We start from the raw sequence: 18,609 nt of genomic DNA on the forward strand, positions 1-18,609 counted from the left end.
CAGCTAACTGCTCCACCAGAAAAACAGGGGTCGTCAGGCTGGTAAAATGGGGGAAGCAGCTAATATTTACCTGTCTCTCTGCAAATAACCAGAGGTGCTGTGTGGCCATGCTAAGGGTGATTACGTGGTATTGAGTATTTACACACCCTGGGTAGGTCTAGACTACATGTCTCTGCCGACAGAGGCTTGTAAAATAGGCTACCCAACATAATCAATGAAGCAGGGATTTAAATATCCCCAGCCTCATCAACATAAAAATGGCCGCCGCGCTGTGCCGGCTCAGCTGATTGTCAGCACAGCACAGTAGTCAAGACGTGGATCGGTCAACAGGGGAAGCCTTTGTCAACCACTCCTGTAAACTTCATTTCACGAGGAATAAGGGAGTGGTCAACAAAGGCGTCCCCTGTCGACCGATCCACGTCTTGACTGCCGCGCTGGGCCAACAATAAGCTGAGCTGGCACAGCATAGCGGCCATTTTCATTTTAATGAAGTCGAGGATATTTAAATCCCCGCTTCATTGACTGTGTCGGGTAGCCTATTTTACATGTCTCTGTCGGCAGAGGCATGTAGTCTAGACATACTCCCTATGCTGCACAAGCGAGAAAGAACTCTTACCTGGACTTGCACTTGCTCTTTCAGGTGCGTCCATTTCCCTGATGGACAAAGAAGGGCTGACTGCCTTGAGCTGGGCTTGTCTGAAGGGCCACCTTGCTGTGGTGCGTTCCCTGGTGGAGAATGGAGCCGCCACTGACCATGCTGACAAAAACGGCCGCACCCCCCTGGACCTGGCGGCTTTTTATGGTGATGCAGAAGTGGTAAGTGCCGTGGCAATAATTGCAGAGCAAGGAAGAAATGAGCAGAAATACCAAACGTCTCCCTCGTCTCCTTGCTAATCACAAGCACGTTGCCGGCATTCACGTAGCACCCCTGACTTGCAGACTCGAGCAACATGAGAGTCGCTTTATCTGGGATACCGTGGTGATGCGCCCCGGGATGGACCAGAACTGAGCTCCATACCCGGTGCATCGGATTCTGTCCCAGTGGTCTGGACCAGGGCAGTTATGATTCTGGCATTTGTCATTGCAGGTTCAGTTTCTGGTGGACCACGGCGCCATGATTGAGCATGTGGACTACAGTGGGATGCGGCCCCTTGACAGGGCCGTGGGATGCCGCAACACGTCCGTCGTGGTCACTCTTCTGAAAAAAGGAGCAAAGATAGGTAGGGAGAAGGGGGCACCCCCCTTTGTGCTGGACGTTTGGGGAGTGGGTCGGGCTTCCTGCAACGGAAACGTAACTTTGGTGTGAGTGTTAATGCGGAGGGCAGCTCTTGAGTTCTGACGGCCATGTTCGGTCTGGTAAACTGTTTTTACTGCCGGGCGACTTAGCAACCTCAGGCAGTGAGCCGCTGTCTCTTTGGCGAGGCCTTTCCTACAGTGATGCTTTTCTATCAGGCTAGGCGCGTTCTCTAGAGCGCCGTCTTCATGCATTGCTGTGAGCTGCTGCTTTCACGTGCTCTGTATATGCTTTCAGATTCTAGCGTTAACTGCGCTGCTCCCCAGCCGCTCACGTTACCTGCCCGTGGAGGGGATTTTGCTGGTGCATTGGCTTCTTCGCTGCCTGCCTCTCACTGCTGCTTTTTCCTTTCTTTGTTTTTGTTTTTGTTTTTTTTCACCTTCATCCATCCCCCCGCCCCCCACAACTTTTTGTTTTCTCCTTTCTTTGAAGGTTGTCAGACGTTACCAAGTCGTCCTCGAGGTATATTTCACTGCTCTCAGCATCAGGCTTGATCTGATGGCTTTGTCAGCTTTGCTTTCTCCTGGTTGATTTTGCCTGCACGCATTCCCCCTTAATTCTAATCATTTAATTTTCCTCTCCTTAAAATATTTTTTAATGACTGTTGCAGAGAATAACTTGAACTCAGACCCTAACCTGAACACTACACTTGTAAAAGATGGTTGACTCATTCTTCACCCAGACTAATGCACTCTGCTAAGATTTTTGCCACTGCTCCCTAGCTGTATTAGACCTTGATCTGTCAATTGACTCTCCATTCACTGAGGTCAGTGAGACCCCGCCTTGGTGCAGTCTCTGCCTGCGAGGAATCACTTGATCTGCGGAGGAACTGCTTCATCGAGGGCTCTGCCTAAAAGATGCCGTGTTATTCTCCGGTTTATTGAAATTTCTGTTCTTTAATATTTCACAGCATGTGAAGTTTTAAATCAACCCCTCAGCCTAATATCTAGGTGGCTGAATTATGGATCAGTTCTGTTACATTTCTATAATATTTTTACTTAAAGTGCTTTTTTATGTAACCACTTTGATTTCCTCTTTAAACATGATTTTTTCAACTGCACCTTTTTCTAACTTGTTCTGGAACAGTACTGCCCTCTTGTGGTCACTCAGAAAGACTGGGCTATTTTTTAAATGCATACCAAGGAGAGACTGTGGTGAAGACGGTGCTAAGACATGCAAGGTAACCTGCCGGCCCTATCATTTGGAGCAATCTGCTCCTTGGCCACGCCAAGTTGTTCTCTCCAGCAGAAATTCCAACCCCAGGATATTTTTTCCACCTAGCTTCCTACCACCCTTGCATTGTATAAGTTTTTACCCATCATGCATCCTGTATACTACAGGTCCCGCAACATGGGCGATGGCCACTTCCAAGCCAGACATCATGATCATCCTGTTGAGCAAGCTGATGGAGGAGGGGGACATGTTCTATAAGGTGAGAGGGGGGAGCAGAGATTTTTTCAAAGGGATGAGAATGTGGGAGCTACAGAGTTACTTTGTGGGAGGGCTTGTTCTTCTTCAGGTGTCTGTTTGCAAGGGGACACTTGATCCCTTAATCCAAGATAGCAAAACTTCTGTCAGAAAGAATGCTTACGGGATTTCTTGCAGCGCTGAAGAGTTTTACCTTCTTCCGACTGCTAAATTTAAACTGGGCTGAAACTCCGCAAAATATGACTGTGTTGTGCGGATTCAAAATGAGACTTCATTGGTTTTCCCTTTTAAAACCTCCGCAACCCAAGCATGTTTCAGGGATTTGATAGCACTGATGTAATTGCACGGCAGGGTCATTGTTACAAAGCAGAGTCTGGAGACAAGACAATTCGGGTGTCACGGGAAAACACGGTGAAAAAATGTCCATGTAATAAAAGCAAATTGTCAGGACATGGGTTGGCTGTGTTTAGAATCCTTTCTGTTGTGGGGGGCCCAGAACTGGATGCAGTCCTCCAGATGTGGCCTCCCCTGTGCCGAAGATAAGGGCCCAGAGTTCTATTTGCCCATGACGGGCTAATCTGAGGCTGCATCTCCCACAAGGAGCACAGCATTGCACCTGCAAAACGTGCTTCGATTCTAACAGTTCCCAGGAGTTTTCAAAAGAGGATGGCCTGCTTGCTTAGCCCAGGAAATTCAGAAATCGATGCAGTTGCCGTCCCAAGGAGAGGTTGGCTGGGAAGCAGCTTTCCAGCCACAGTGCAACAGCGTCTGTAATGCTTTTGGAAAGCTGTGTGATTCGTGCTTCCATGTGGTGCTGCAGGCCTGAGTGAAGGGCTACACCTAAGACTGGTGGCATAGCCAGGGCAGTGGCAGCCAAACTCAATTTCACTCTCACATGGATCCTTTTTGCCAGCGCATTCCTCCTCTGGCCTGTGGTGCCGCAGGAGAGCACTGCTTGCTGGGAGAGCAGCTCTTGCAGAGCATGTCCCCATTTTAGAAACTGCTTCCGTGATCATGCGTGCTGGCTCCTATTTCCGGGGGGAGATCGGCTCCTAAGCGGGATTCCCTTGTCCACATGGACACTGGGCTGCCTTTCAGCAGTTAACACGCAGCTGCCGCTTTTAACGCAACCAAGTGGTGCATTTTGACCTCTCCCCCTTCTATTAGAAAGGTAAAGTGAAGGAAGCCGCCCAGCGCTACCAGTACGCCTTGAAGAAATTCCCCAGAGAAGGGTTTGGAGAAGACCTGAAAACCTTCCGCGAGCTGAAGGTGTCTCTGCTCCTCAACCTCTCCCGCTGTCGAAGGAAAATGAACGTAAGTTCCACTCCCACTTCAAGTGCCTTTAGAGCAAGCTGCCAGCTTCCTGCCTGCGCATAACACAGTGTGTCTCTCCCATAGTTCTGCTACGGCCTCTGAAATCTCTCCTCTTTGTAACCTGGTTGTCCTTCACAGAGCACTGGCATTTACAATTCGGAAGAAGTGAAGTAGAGATTTAAGATTCATTTCGAACTATTAAAAATTCATTGCCGTGTTTAGCGCTTTCTGAATTTTTTATGACTCCCTCCTGTTGACAATAGGAACGTGAGGGTGGAGACAGAGGATAGGATTTCTCTGAGATCCAGGGCAGTGGTGAGGGATGGAGTCGGTAGATGTGATCATTTGAATACTAATGAATTTGAAATTGGGGAACGTACGCTTAGAGAGCTCCCACTTCCCCAAGGCCATGAAACACTCCAGAAACACTCTCCCTCCTCCCAGAACACCATGCCCCTGTTCTTCCTCCTGCTCTAATTGAGCTGTACATAGGGATAACCTTCCAGAGTTTCTCTGTTCTTCCAAAAGAGACACCTGCCACCTCTCCCCTTCTGTGGATTCTGAAAGCCACACATCTCCACAACCTGACCAGTTTCCACAGACTTGAGAAAAGTCCGCATTAGATCCAAGTGTTGGCCAGGATTATGTTGCAAGGGAAGGGACTTTGCCTTCTTTTCTTTAAGCCAGAGCTACTTAATTTTGGAAACTCTTGGGGCCACAATAATACTCACGGCACATGCCGAGGTCCTCAACGTATGGTTGCATATCAACAGACGACCATTATATTGACTACATTTTTGTTTCGGCTCCCACCCGCTGGCCATATGTTGAGCCCCGCGGAAACCCAAACCCCACCGCGGGCCGCAAACAAACAGGCCACGTGTTCAGTAGCCCTGCTTGAAGCTATTGAAGGAGAGAGATGAAGGTGATGTGGGTAGGGATCTTAATGCTGGCTAGCAAACAACACAATGATCAGAGAACACTACAGAGATGTTCAACTCATCTTTAAACAAGCCAACTTTCTGCTAAGCCTGCCCTTTCAGGGCCAAATGTTCAGCCAAGCCTTAAAAGTGCCTCTTTTTTTTTTTTTTTTTGGCACAAAATGGCAGGGGCATGTAATGCCACCCAAAAGTTCGCTCACATGAATGTCTAAATCATAGATTGCACCCTCAGATAAGTGACTTAGCTGAGTGCCTGGAATTGCAGATGCAAACTAAAATCAGCCCATGCAGAGCCACTCTGAGCAATTTTTGTGTATTTGGCCACAGAAATCTGCTTAATGAGAAGCCTTGAGACGTTCAAGGAACAGCTGATCTGTTTTAAATCAAACAAAAGATACTTGAACAAAAGGCCGCAAGTATCTGAGAATAGAACTGAAATGCAGTGAGCTTCCCTGAACAGCTTTCTCTTCTGAAGACATGGCTTTCATAAAATACAAATTGTCTAACTTCTGTTTGAATTAGGGATGTAAGTCTAGTTGATTAACCAATAAGAAAAAGCTTATAGGTTAATGCTATAGACTACACGCATTTCCTACCCCCTCCAGTAAATTTTTTAGCAGGCCGGTCAGCAGCTTGGCTCGGCCCTGGCTTGTACCAGGTCTCAGACCTACCCCTGCTGCAGCTCTGCATTTAATGTGTATTAGGAGCCATGCGGGCAGCCAGCCTGGCTGAGTTCCAGCTTGCACAGGGTTTAGTAGCTCAGACAGGGGCTTCTGCCACCCTGCACTGCTGCCTCTGATACAGAGGCAGCAGCACAGGTCCACAGGCAGTTGGTCTGTGAGGGGAGCAGGTTTTTAAACTGGCTCCTCTCGCGGACCAGCTCCCGCCTAGTACCCCACACTGTATCAGAGGCAGCAGCGCAGAGTACCAGAGGGCTCCTTGGGAATGGGCCCAGAGCTCATTGGCTGCCAGCCCCAGCCCTAGGGACTCTAGAATAGTCGAGTAACCGAGAAGCATTCACAAGGTTAATCGACTATTCAGTTAACTGATAGTTAACATCCCTAGTTTGATGACTGGTTGGTGCGTTGTGATTGGCAGTGCAGGAGCCAAACCCAGTCAAAATGAAAGTCCTGTTGACAGTGCATCCTTCCTTGGGAACGCTGTATTGAGTGGGGAAGTAGCACACAGCCGTGGGTCGCAGAAATCCTTCCCCGTGTATAGGAGACCAAAAGCGTTTCCAAGTGACCCTCCTTCGTGACGGCAATGTGCACTAAACTCCATGTGCAGGCGAGCAGGGTGTGCCTGGCTTGTTTTTTAAAGCAAAACAGAATTGTTTTAACCAGTGCATCCCAGAGCAGCTGACTGGTACAGCTCAAAGCCACTGCCAGGCATGAGGGCCAAGCAGGGGCTGTGCCAAAGCCATCCCAATGGGGAGTGGGCCCCCTTGGGTGCTCACATCTGAGCTCAGTGGCTAGGCCTATTGGCGCGAGATCGAGCGAAGGGAATTACAGCCACTAATATGCTGTTCATGGCAGTGCCCTACATAAGCATTTTCACTGATCTACCTTCTGTTCCACACCCTTCCCCTTCATCCCAAGTTTTCTAGGGGTGCGTCTACACTGCAGCGTTATTTCGGCGTAACAGCCCTTATTCCGAAATAACAGGGCGAGCGGCTACCCAGCAATTCCATTATTTTGAAATAATTTCAAACTAGCTGATGGCTTATTCCGACTTCTGTAAACCTCATTCCATGAGGAAGACCGTCTCTTCCGGAATAGTTGTTTCGAAATAGTGGGAGCGTAGACGCGCCACTGCTGCTATTTCGAAATAGCTCCTCCCCAGGGCCATTCAAAGCAATTACTCCCCAGTGTATCATGGGGCTCTGAATCGAGGTAGCACCTCCACATTAGGGGAGCCTGCCTCAGACTCATTTTAAGGCTTCCCTGTAGTATCGACGCACTATTTCAAAATAAGCTATGTCGGAGCATTTCCTCTGGAATAGCTTATTCCGAATTAAGCATGCAGTGTAGTCGTACCCTCAAAGAGACAAAAAGAGGCACATGAGAGAGTGAACTGTGGAATGGGTCCCACAGTGCTCCCTATACGCTGATGCCCACAGCTATGTAGGCACCAATATCCCGTTCCTCCCAAAGAAGTTTTATTCACAAGCCCGAGGGTCAGCGTGTGTGTCAGAGACAAGTCACCGTGGCAGTGGAAGGATGGGGGAAGGGCTTCCTAATGGTTTCAACTGTGGAAAACCCTTCCGGAGATGACCTGCCTGTCTCTGTGAGAGCAGATGTAGGTTCCTGGGCAGGGACTGCATGCGCCGGATTGGGATCCAAGCGGTAGAGAAAGGAGAGGTAGAATGAGAGAAAATGTCCCTGTGCGTTAGTGTGGGTGCCATACAGTGTCTAACATTATGAAATGGGTTTGACTCTTGCGGACACCGTTGTAGCTCTCTTGCGATCAATGCTGTCTGATCCATGTTAAAAGTACCACCAGGTTTTCCAACTCTTCATGCAAAAACCTTGTCCAGATAATTTTTTGTTGTTCCCAAGTTGTATATATTTTTATTTATTTATTTATTTCTATCTATTCAATTACTTATCTGCACACCTATTGTAATGACAGGATTTTGGAATGGCGGAGGAATTTGCCACTAAAGCACTGGAGCTGAAACCGAAATCTTATGAAGCTTACTATGCAAGAGCAAGGGCCAAACGCAGCAGCAGGTGAGGCGAGAGAGAGAGAGAGAGAGAGAGAGAGAGAAGTGAGAGGGGCTATTCTCCGCAAGCCTGGGCACAGTGGTGTAGGAACTGACTGGGCAAAACTACACGAGTATTCCCGTACGAGCAAATCGCAAAGGAACATTGATTAGGGCGCCTGGAAAAGGCCCCAAAATCAACATCCTCTCGTATTTCGTAATCCCTCTGCAGCACGTTAAAGTGAACTTTTGAGACGTTCGTTGTAGTTGAAGTTGTTGGAATACGCTCAGCACCTGCCATCCCTGGAAAGCTTCCGATCACGACTGAAGGGTTGGACTTGAAGCAGAGACTTATTCATAGACTTGCTAAGGCCTGTGGATGGTCCCTTCTGGCCTAGGAATCTATGAATCTGTCCATCCTAAAGCATTCTTCTTCAGGGCAAAAAGTTGGCTACAGCTGCTGCAGTGACTTTGTGGGCAAATGCCAGGCGCTGGTGCCTTCAGCAGTGGCTCTTGCTCCGTGCTGGGCACGAGGGGAAGCTCTGCTGAGAGGTGCGATGTTGGGAATTCTCCCCCTATGTCAGATGCAGCTCTGAGGGCTCCCTCGTTCCGTCTCCCTCAGTGCCCACCCCGAGCTGGCGGAAGGGTTTGCATTTGAGCACATTGTCACTGCGCCAGTCAGGGCCGTGCAGCGCCACTTTGGCCTGCCTGGCAGCGCGGAGCCTCCCCTCTAGCTGGAGGCCATTTAATGTCCATTTGTGTAAATCTGAGAGCGGAGGAGAAGACGCTGCCGCCTAACCGCTCGTCCCAAAGACGACGCTTCACCGCCACTGCACGGCAGGGAGCTCCCGTCTTCGGAGGGAGCCAACCCCCGACGTTCTCCTCCAGAGCCGAGCCCTGCGAGTTGAACCAGACTGACATTTTGTAGCCTTCCTGCCCGCAGGCTCCAGCGCATTATCCCTCCCCTGCCTTTTTGCAGAGGGGTTAGTCCTCCCCGTATTGCCCCGTCTCTCGTGAAACAGGCTCGGCATGGCTCTTTTGGGTTCCTTCCTTGTTTGTGCGCCAGCATCACCGTTGAGGTCAGCATAGGTCTGGGGAGCTCAGGTCTCTTCCCTGCCCTCCCCTGCTTTGGAGAGGGTCTTACCACAGGACTGACTAGTGTTGGGAGGCATGGGGGGGAGGGTTGTGTCTCTATGATGGAGCAGTGAACTGGAGCATTTGATAAAAAGTCACACGTTGACTCTGGAGGCTGTTCACCGCCAGATCACAGTCGTGTTCAAATAGATCCAATTTGGTTCAAACGCTAACAGTGTCCCTGTAAATGACAACCCACCTCCCCTGAGTACCCCCTCCCCTCACTCCTCCTAGGCTCGCCTTTACAGCGTCAGACCCAACGAGCAGCTTCCACGGGGCCTTGCGAGCTTGCGACTCTTGGGACCTCTCCCTGCCTTGTTCCCATCATCCCGAGGAGACAAACCCAGGACCCAGCAAAGTCCGAGAGGCAGCCTTGTCTGAGGCATGGCCTGTGGGAATTCTAGAGACGCCCCTGCCAGGATATGACCTGGGCCGCTGGCATGAGCAGCTGCAGCTCCGTCAATGTGGACCGAGTTGCTCTTGCTTCCTCCAGTGGCGACCTCCGTGCTTCAGAAAGGGGACAGTGGGCTGACAAAGCGCCCGGGTGCTTTGAGGGGTAATGAACACGCAAAGCACTTTCCCCGTGAAAGGATAATTCCTGGGCTGGGTTGTGCTGCCCCAGTCCCATGTCTCCCTCCGCCCCAGAATGACTAGCAGCGGCTTCCTTTGGGTGGTGTAAAGTAACCTGCCAGAGGCACTTCCAGGAGAGATCACAGCCTCTTCCTAAGCCAAGACAAGCTGCTTCCGCTCCCTAGACTCCCCCAAAGGCTTCCTTCCACTCCAGAGTAACTTCACTTCTCGTGTCTGTCCCCTTGTCAAGCAGGCAGTTTTCAGCAGCCCTGGAGGATCTGAACGAGGCCATCAAGCTGTGTCCGAACAATCGTGAGATCCAGCGGCTGCTCATGAGAGTGGAGGAAGAATGCAGACAGATGCAGCAGCAGCAGCAGCAGCCCCCGGCGGAGCCGGAGCCTGAAGCCCAGCAGGAAGAACTGTACTCTGTGCAAGATCTCTTTGAAGAGGAGTATCTTGAGCAGGATGTAGAAAACGTTTCCATCGGCTTACAGACAGAGTCGCGGCCGAGCCAAGGGCTCCCCATCATTCAGAGCCCACCCCCTTCCCCCGCTCACCGGGATTCAGCCTACATTTCTGGCTCGCCTCTTGGGTCCCACCAAGGTTTTGATTTCAGGTCCAATAGTTCTGTGGGTTCCCCCACAAGACAAGGGTACCAGTCCACCTCTCCTGCGCTCTCTCCAACGCACCAGAACTCTCATTACAGACCTAGTCCGCCGCACACTCCCCCTGCTCACCAGGGCTCCTCTTACCGCTTCAGTCCACCTCCCGTTGGAGGGCAAGGCAAAGAATATCAGAGTCCGCCACCTTCACCTCTCCGTAGAGGGCCTCAGTACCGAGCCAGCCCTCCTGCCGAAAGCATAAGTGTCTATAGGTCCCAGTCTGGCTCCCCAGTGCGCTACCAGCAGGAACCTAGCGTTAGTCAACTCCCGGGGAGGCCCAAGTCGCCGTTATCAAAAATGACACAGCGGTCCTTCCAGATCCCCCGGCTTCCTGTTGCAGTCCCCCAGCAAGGGCTCCGGCTACAGCCAGCCAAGGCGCAGATTGTGAGGAGCAACCAGCCGAGCTCTGCGGTGCATTCCAGTACTGTGATTCCAACTGGCGCGTACAGCCAAGTCGCCCATTCGATGGCCAGCAAATACCAGTCTGCATCAGGGGAAATGGGAGTTGGCCAGAGTCGGCTGGTCTACCAGGGTTCAATTAGCGGCATAATAGGCGACGGTAGACCAGTGCAGCATGTCCAAGCCAGCCTCAGTGCGGGAGCCATCTGCCAGCACGGAGGACTCACGAAAGAAGATCTTCCTCAGCGGCCTTCCTCAGCATACAGGGGTGGAATGAGATACAGTCAGACCCCTCAGATTGGGCGCAGTCAGTCAGCTTCCTATTATCCGGTCTGTCACTCAAAGCTCGATCTGGAACGTTCTTCCCTTCCCTCCAGCCAGCTTGGTTCTCCTGATGTGTCTCACCTAATCCGACGGCCCATTACGATCAACCCCAACGAAATAAAGCCTCACCCGCCAACTCCAAGGCCGCTGCTTCATTCTCAAAGCGTTGGCCTCCGATTCTCTCCTTCTAGCAATAGCATCTCCTCCACCTCCAACCTGACGCAAACCTTCCGCCCTTCGGCTTCAATTCAGCAAATGGAGATCCCTCTCAAGCCAGCTTATGACAGAGCATGTGATGAACTTTCTCCAGTCTCTCCACCTCAGGGGAGTTACCCCAGTGAACCAGCCCGTTCCCGGACCACGCCGTTCATGGGAATTATAGATAAAACTGCTCGGACTCAGCAGTACCCCCATCTCCACCAACAGACCCGGACCTGGGCTGTGTCTTCAGTGGACACTGTTATTAGTCCTACATCTCCTGGCAACCTCCCCCAGCCAGAATCGTTTAGCCCACCTTCTTCAATCAGCAACATTGCCTTTTATAACAAAACCAACAATGCACAGAATGGCCATTTGCTAGAGGAAGACTATTACAGCCCCCATGGGATGCTAGCCAATGGGTCCCGGGGAGACCTCTTGGAAAGAGTCAGCCAGCCCTCCTCATATCCAGATGTTAAGGTGGCTAGGACACTGCCTGTTGCACAGGCCTACCAGGACAACCTGTACAGGCAGCTCTCCAGGGACTCTAGACAAGGGCAGACATCCCCTATCAAACCAAAGAGACCGTTTGTGGAGTCTAATGTGTAAAAGACAGTTGTTGGAGTGAGACCCTTCTGTTTTCAGCACACGTTTCCAGGCTTGAGTCCCACCTCTAGTTTTATTATTACTATTATTTCTCTTTGGTAGCTACATGAGCAAGTTTCTCCAGTAATTTCTGTGTGGTGATCAAACAGCCATGCACGCGCTCAGAACCCTTGGGTACCCAGCCGACGGGGAAGCCAACCACGAACAAGCCAGTACCGTTGGCCCAATTCGGACTGAGTTCCCTCACAGGCTTCAGCTGTCGATCGAGAGATGTTAGCACGTGGAGTGGGTTCTCCCCGATAGGTGCCCTGTGCAGTGGGAGGTAACCAGCTCTTTGCAAGAGTGCACATTGCAATCTGATTGGCTTTCTTTGGTTCTAAAGGAGCTCTCATGGGAAATGACGAGGAAAATTCCTAGTGGAAACTGGTTGGAATTGGCCGCCTTTTCAAAATGTGCATTGTCCAGTGTTCCTCTAAACAACCTGCGCCTCCCTCTCCCCAGGTGTCTCTTGTCCAAAAAGAGCTCGTTATCTGCACCAAGTGGGGCGTTATTTGCTTTTAATAACAAGGAGCTATGCATAATAACCATCCTGCTTGAGCTGGTTTTATAGCATTTTCATCTCAATTAGATTTGTTGTTTGTTTTCAATAACGTAGCCTGTTGCAATGCGCGAGGACCATGCGCTGCTTTACTGCGTTGACAGCTGCGGTCCAAATGCCACAGTATCGATTTACTCTGAGGCATTTTCAAAATATTTAGCAAGAAATCAAACTCCGTCCCCTTTTGCGAATTTTAATCGGCCACAGGAATTGGCTAGCAACTTCTTGTGCATTTTGTGAGCAGAATTAACCACGTTTTTCTGCACCTCTCCAGCCGATGAGTGCGTCTGACACACACCGCCCCGTTTTCACCAGGACAGTTGAAAGGGTTTTCATTTTGCTTGCGAGGAATATTTGAATAGGAAAACCGTAATGGAGGAAGAAACCTTAAATCTTTTTTTTTTTATCATGATGCAAACGTGACGTGGAGGTTTCCAAGCCAGAAAGAAAGTGTCCAAGGAGTCACATTAGTGAAGTCCTTCTGAAAACACCGGCTCGCCGGGCCGTTTCCTTTGTGTTTGCTCTTTGGAAGCTGTGTGCTGGAGTGAGGGGCCACCCGCCTCCAAGGGATTAATGAGTAAATGGGTGTTTCTTAGAGCTGCAAGATTTGTTCCTGGGATTTTGGAAAGCGGTTGCTGTGTTCCATGCCTGTAAATGTTAGAGACAATGTTTTGCTCTTTAAGGACCTGTAGTTAAGAGAGAGATATTTATAATTAATTTATGTGATCTATTTCAGGAAAATGTTTTTGTTTGATTCTGGTTTCTTTCGTTCTTTTAAATCAGATGCAACCAAGTGTGTGAAAAGAAGGGGACATTTCCAAAAAACATTTTTACAGAACTTTCCAGGCCTTTTCTGGAATTTTGTTTGTATAGAAGGAGCTTTCTCTGCATATTTTTCATTTCGCGTTGGTTATGTTTTTAATCTGCCTTTTCAGTAACTGAGCGCAAACAGCCAGGTGGATGGGAAGAGCATTAATATTGTAGCTTGTTTTAAAGCAAAACAGTGCCTGCTGCCCAATAGTGAATCTCATATCAACTCTTAAAAAGGGAATCGGTCCTAAGAAAGAATTAACGCTGTTTCCAAAGGGCTACATGAATCTAGTCATAGAAGGAAACATGCATCGAACCAAATTGAGGGCACCCTCCTCAGCTCTTTAGCATCACTACAATTTTAAACCAGTTGAGGATCCAGCCCTAAAACTCTTAGCAAACCCGGTTTCAATTAGCTTTTCACTTGTGTGAAGTTGTAAAGTGGATCAGCGCCATTTGTTGTAATTTCACTACTTAGACCAAACTGAGAGGCACCATGCTTGGGACAGGTCAGGCGTGTGTCTCACGGACAGATGGAAAGCTCTCTTGGTTTTGCCTCTGTGTTCTCTGGGGATTGTGTTTCTTCCACTCGGATATTTGTGGGACACTTTTATATTGCTTCCAGCCAGTATTTATACTGGAGGGTTGTGTCCCGCCCCCCTCTTCCGCCCGGGCGAGAAGGTGCATCTCAGAGTTTTCTCCCTTTGTTTTATTACAGGGATCTCTACACAGGTTATAAAAGCAGTGGCTTTCTTAGTTACCTAGGCCTCCTTCCTGACACGTTTAACTGGGCCACGAGGAAAGGAAGCTGCATGCACTGTTTCTGTCATAAAAAGGATACTGACCAGTATTGTTTCTCTCTCCCTTTTTTTTTTAAGCGTGTTATTCCTTATAAGGAGCACCTGATTGTTTGAATCTGCCTATAGTGCACCAAGCTAGCTAGATTGTGTCCACTCATCTTTTTTTTAATAGCGTCATGTTTTTGTTCCAAACCCCGCCTTTCCTGAACAAACCAATGGCTTTCTAGCTTCCGTCATTTCTTCTGAAAAGAAAAAGTAATCAAATTTCACCCCATCCCTTTTTCATATACAGTAAAGTGAGACATGCTGCTGCCACCAGTCAGTCATCTCCCATCTGATTGCTACGAGAATCCTAACGATCCTTGTTGAAAATAATGCCATTGTAATTTCTCTGACTGTGCTTTGCTTTGCTATTCACTGCCATGTGATTCCAGTACTGTACTTTAGAAATGTCCCCTAAAAGCACTTACATGTACAACTTTGGGTTTATGAAGATATTTTAAGGAGAAAAAAAAGCAGCTCACACTTTAACACTAATACAAAAGTGAAACAACGCTTAGATACTGTAGCGTGCAGGGTTTTTTTTGCCACAATATCGTGTGTTACATTTTCACAGGATTCTTGCACTAATGGTTTACCATCTGTTCTCTCTGTAAATGGGTGCACTTTACTGTTTGAATTTGTTACTATGATAAATACTGGATATTCAAGCGTGAGTAGCGTCTTCATTAGAAAAATAGCATAACAGCTCTTGTCTCAGTGTATTTTTAAAAAAAAAAGAAAAGAAAAAAGAAATGAAGCAATGAATCATCACATTTATAGCACAAGAACTAACTGTTGTATATAAGCATCAAAAGATTGAGTAATTTTTAAATACAAAAATATTTGCAGTGATTTTTAAAGCACTTCCCCAGCAATTTTCTTAGGACACTTGAAGCATATTTGTGAGTTTTTCGTTACTGGATCGGTAAGGAACACACTTCTCAATTGAGAATCAATATTGATTGCAGCGATCTTTTGTGTCTGCAATGTATCTGGCATGGACAAAATGAAGAGCAGTTTGTATTTGCAGTCACATTGTGTCTGGGCTGTAGAGGACCCTGTCTAAAGGCAACTCAGTAGAGCACAAGAGTGAAATTTCACTTCACTCCTTAAGCTTAGCTGCATCTCTTGGAAGCTTGTCTGCTGAGGACAGCAGGGCAGTATCCCCAGCTGGTTCAGGATGTCCAGACGAAGTAGACTCGATACGGTACCTTTTTCCTGTTGGAATCATTAAGACTACCAGCATTGCCCCTCAAGCATTAGAGACTGCCATTGGGAGTAGGAGCCGTCAGGTGCACCACATTAAACAGCATCTTGATGCCTTGGAATGTGGGATACTCCTGAAGTCGTTGCAACTAAACTAGCCACTAGATGTCACTGTGACTGCTCAAAATCATCTGGAGAGCGCCCTGAGCGCAAATGTCTTTCCCAGTTGTGAAGCGCAGGAGTCACCATTTGCTTCCCAAGCCCAGGAGAGCGCGCGACCTTTGTGCGGGGCTCCCAAGTGCTTGCTACCGGCCAGTTTAGGAACAGCACGGGAAGGGATGGCGCTTAGCGGAGGGAAGGGTTCAAGGAGTGAGGCCCTGGGAACCCATGTCGGAGGAAGAATAGACTTGGAGGGCCAGCGCTTTACCCCCTTTGCTTGCAGGGTGCAGAAAGCTGCTCTTGTGTAGGGGTGGCCTGGGCCAGTTGCTGGCTGACCTGGTCTGCTGGAATCACGTGCCCAGTAACTTAGAACAGGGTGACTTGAAGACTGGTCCTAGAATTTTCTTTCTGTAGACGTGTTTGTGCATGTACCTAAACCATCACTTGGATGCGGTAAGTCCTGGGAAGGGTGGCTGCCAAGAACCAGTGACTCGGGCCCCTCGTCCAAAGATTAGGGCGGGGCGGGGAACCCTTTTTGTGTCGGGGGCCACTGACCCACAGAAAACTCAGTCGGGGCTGCACACAATTGAGAAGTAAAGAGAGAAGCCCCTGACTGAGAAGGAGGAAGACCCTCCCCACATCCCCCTCACACACCAGAGTCTAGTGGGGCCCAGGCTAGTAGCTTTTGTGTGCTCTGGGCGGGTGGCGGAGAGGTCTGGATTGCCAGCGCGGGCTCCCCAGTGCTGAGGCCAGAGGTTCCCCACTCCTGGATTAGGGTCTAGTCAGGGTGACCTAGACGCAGTCTAGCTACAACCGAAGTGCCAGCTATGCCTTATTTAGAGCACCCAGCACGCCTGTGAGTGTTTTACCTTAATTGCTAAGGTGGGTCTTTACTGATCAATTGCAAGCGCTTTGGCTGTGGTCGTTATTTTTTCCTTTGGACATTCCAGACAATTCATCTACCACAATTACTGATCTTTAAACAAGGGCTGAGGGTGCCAGCGACTGTATTTACTGTGCAATGTTGCAGCGGCCTCCATAGCAAAATGCCTTTCCTCCCTTCTGGCTGCTCAAAGGAAAAGGGGGTGGGAATGCATGTGGACACAAGCACAATGGCGACGGTGGATCTGCTTTTTTCAGAATTACTTGAATAATTGATGGACTTGTACTCAATCAAACTCTTTTTCTAATATAAACCACTAAGGGCTGAATTATTTAGCAAGAGTCATTTGTGTGCAACGCCTGACAACCACTGAATCACACTGGAACCTTCCTGAGGAATACACCACACCCATGAGACCACAAAACTAACGCAATCGAGGGACTGGACACCAGATCAATACACTGTATCCTTTCAGTTCTACCTCCTAGTCAGCTGTGCTCATGCCACTTAGCAGGTAACAGCCTGGAATGGAGCTTGGCCCTGCCCTTTCAGGCTCCCTGGTCAGTTACAAAGGAGATGGGGATTGGCCATTGCTGGAACAGAGGGTTGTTATGGGTTGGTGGGAAAGCTTCAAGCCCCTAGCGCTGTGGTGGCCAACCAGTTCTGAAGCAGTAGCCACCCGCGTGGCTACTGCTGTAGTGACTAGCCACACTCAACCGGCCAAATCTCCCCATGTGGCTAGCGGGTTGGCCACCATGGCTATAGCGGTAGGGCACTTTCGCCGCAGGCTGCCTTGCTGGGCCCTGCCAAACTAGGAGCCACGCTCCGTGCGCACGTCCTTTTGGCCAATCCATCAGTAACCTAGAGATTCCAATGTGATGGTGTCGTGTCTGTCCAGCCTTTTCTTTTCCTTCGCATTACAGCATGTTCGTCTGTTCTGACTGGTCCACATGCAAGAGGATTTGAATTAGTACAAAGATGTACAGTCTATACATGTGGATGATTTGTACTAAAGAAATAGTACTAGTTGCTCTCCTTCAAGACACTTGCTGGGAAGATCTTTAAGACACTTAATTTTCCTTTAGCTTTTCTATAATTCTGATGTAAAGGACTTTCTCTGTACAGTATATTACTCAATGCATGTTCTGTTCTCGCTACTGATATATTGAACACGACACAGTTGTGATATTGTGTAGGGGGAAGGCAACTCCTGCACTCCATGGAGGCCCTCAGCCTCTGATGTATAAGGAAAGAAAACTATTTTTTTTCCTTTGCTGTATTTGCTTGAGCAGAGTTTTCTTGTCTGTACATGTGAGCTGTGAGATAGATGTGAAAAGTTCAAACGAATGCATTTTTCTCCCAATGTATACAGATTCTAATCTGTACAATGACCTGTACGTATGAAAAAAATGTACTTATTTATAAATGGTTAACACTTGGAAAGAGAGTCTGGCCTGGTGTTTTCCTCACACTGCAGCCTGAAATTAAGAGCATTGGCTGGTGACTTAGCCCAGCCGTACAACACTGGGTGTTTCACTGCTGGAGCCTGTGTGGATGGGCTGGGGCGAGTCTGCCTCCTCTTGTCATTCGTGTGGGATGCAAGAGACTGGACCAGGCTTGTCCTAAGCAGTCCGCTGCCCAGACCCGCCTGCTGCCTGGGAGAATTTTCTCCCCCACAGAGCAGCTTGTCTGTGGCACACATAGGCTGCCTCTCGTCTGCTTGTAGCACGACCAAGGCGCCCCCACGAGGAAAAGGCATGTTCCAGCGCCTTGAGCTGGTGATAAATAACATGCCTCGAAGAGAAAAATGGGGTGGCCGAGGCATTATGGGGGTTGGCATTCACCAAATGAGCCCCAGCCGAAGCCTGTCAGCCACACTGTGGGGTTGCTGTTGGCCACGCCTGCTTCCCGCAGCCCTGCCAAGCCACCCGATCATGGGGTGCATTATACCAGGGGGAACGATGCATAACCCAGTTTGACACCTGCGGCCTCAGGGTGTAGTGCCTTGGCTGGTACGGTGCGCCTGGCTGCACTGACTGCTCTTTAGCAAACCGCCGTCAGACTGCCCCCTGCTGGGCTCTCCGGGAGCAGCACGTTAGCTCAAATCAGAGCAGGGTACTCAAGGACAATGCATCACCTGCCAATATGCACCAAACAGCCCCACCCTCCCTTAGCCAAGCGCCCATGGCGGTATGGCCCTGACATGGTTGAGTCCGGGGCCCAGTTCTAGCGCGTGCTGTGCTGGCCAGCACGTTCCATGGGGCAGCGTGGTAAACAGGAGCTAGCTGGTGTGTGCCCCTGTTCAGCCACCTCGCGGCCTTTCAATATCTGCCTCAACGAAACTGGAGCCCAAACTCACACCCACGCACCGGGGGCCCTAATCTACATAGTCGCATCCAGTGTCTCAGCAGTGCTCCCCACCCCACCCCCGGTGCGCAGCCCTTGCTGGGTGCATGCACAGCACGTGCCGTGCTAGGCCGGCTGATGGCCCGAGGATGCTCTGCCCACCTGGCAAAACTAGAACGTGTGGCCCAGGC

At 49.5% G+C, this 18,609-nt stretch overlaps 1 protein-coding gene across 18 annotated transcripts in view; it reads left to right on the forward strand.

Moving 5' to 3' along the window:
* Positions 1-16,021, forward strand: part of TANC2 (tetratricopeptide repeat, ankyrin repeat and coiled-coil containing 2) — a 711,362-nt gene extending 695,341 nt beyond the window's left edge. For 16 of the 18 annotated variants that reach the window (XM_075911616.1, XM_006125755.4, XM_075911614.1 and 13 more), the window contains 6 exons: positions 641-816; positions 1,088-1,220; positions 2,635-2,726; positions 3,890-4,036; positions 7,609-7,709; positions 9,636-16,021. In XM_075911616.1, the coding sequence (XP_075767731.1) occupies positions 641-816; positions 1,088-1,220; positions 2,635-2,726; positions 3,890-4,036; positions 7,609-7,709; positions 9,636-11,577 (2,591 nt within the window). In that variant the 3' untranslated portion in view covers positions 11,578-16,021. The remainder of the gene's footprint in view (positions 1-640; positions 817-1,087; positions 1,221-2,634; positions 2,727-3,889; positions 4,037-7,608; positions 7,710-9,635) is intronic. The other 2 variants (XM_075911618.1, XM_075911626.1) reach the window with 1 other exon arrangement.
* The last annotated feature ends 2,588 nt before the right edge of the window (positions 16,022-18,609 follow it).

The sequence above is a fragment of the Pelodiscus sinensis genome, chromosome 29 (assembly GCF_049634645.1).
Source record: "Pelodiscus sinensis isolate JC-2024 chromosome 29, ASM4963464v1, whole genome shotgun sequence".
Taxonomy (NCBI): domain Eukaryota; kingdom Metazoa; phylum Chordata; order Testudines; family Trionychidae; genus Pelodiscus; species Pelodiscus sinensis.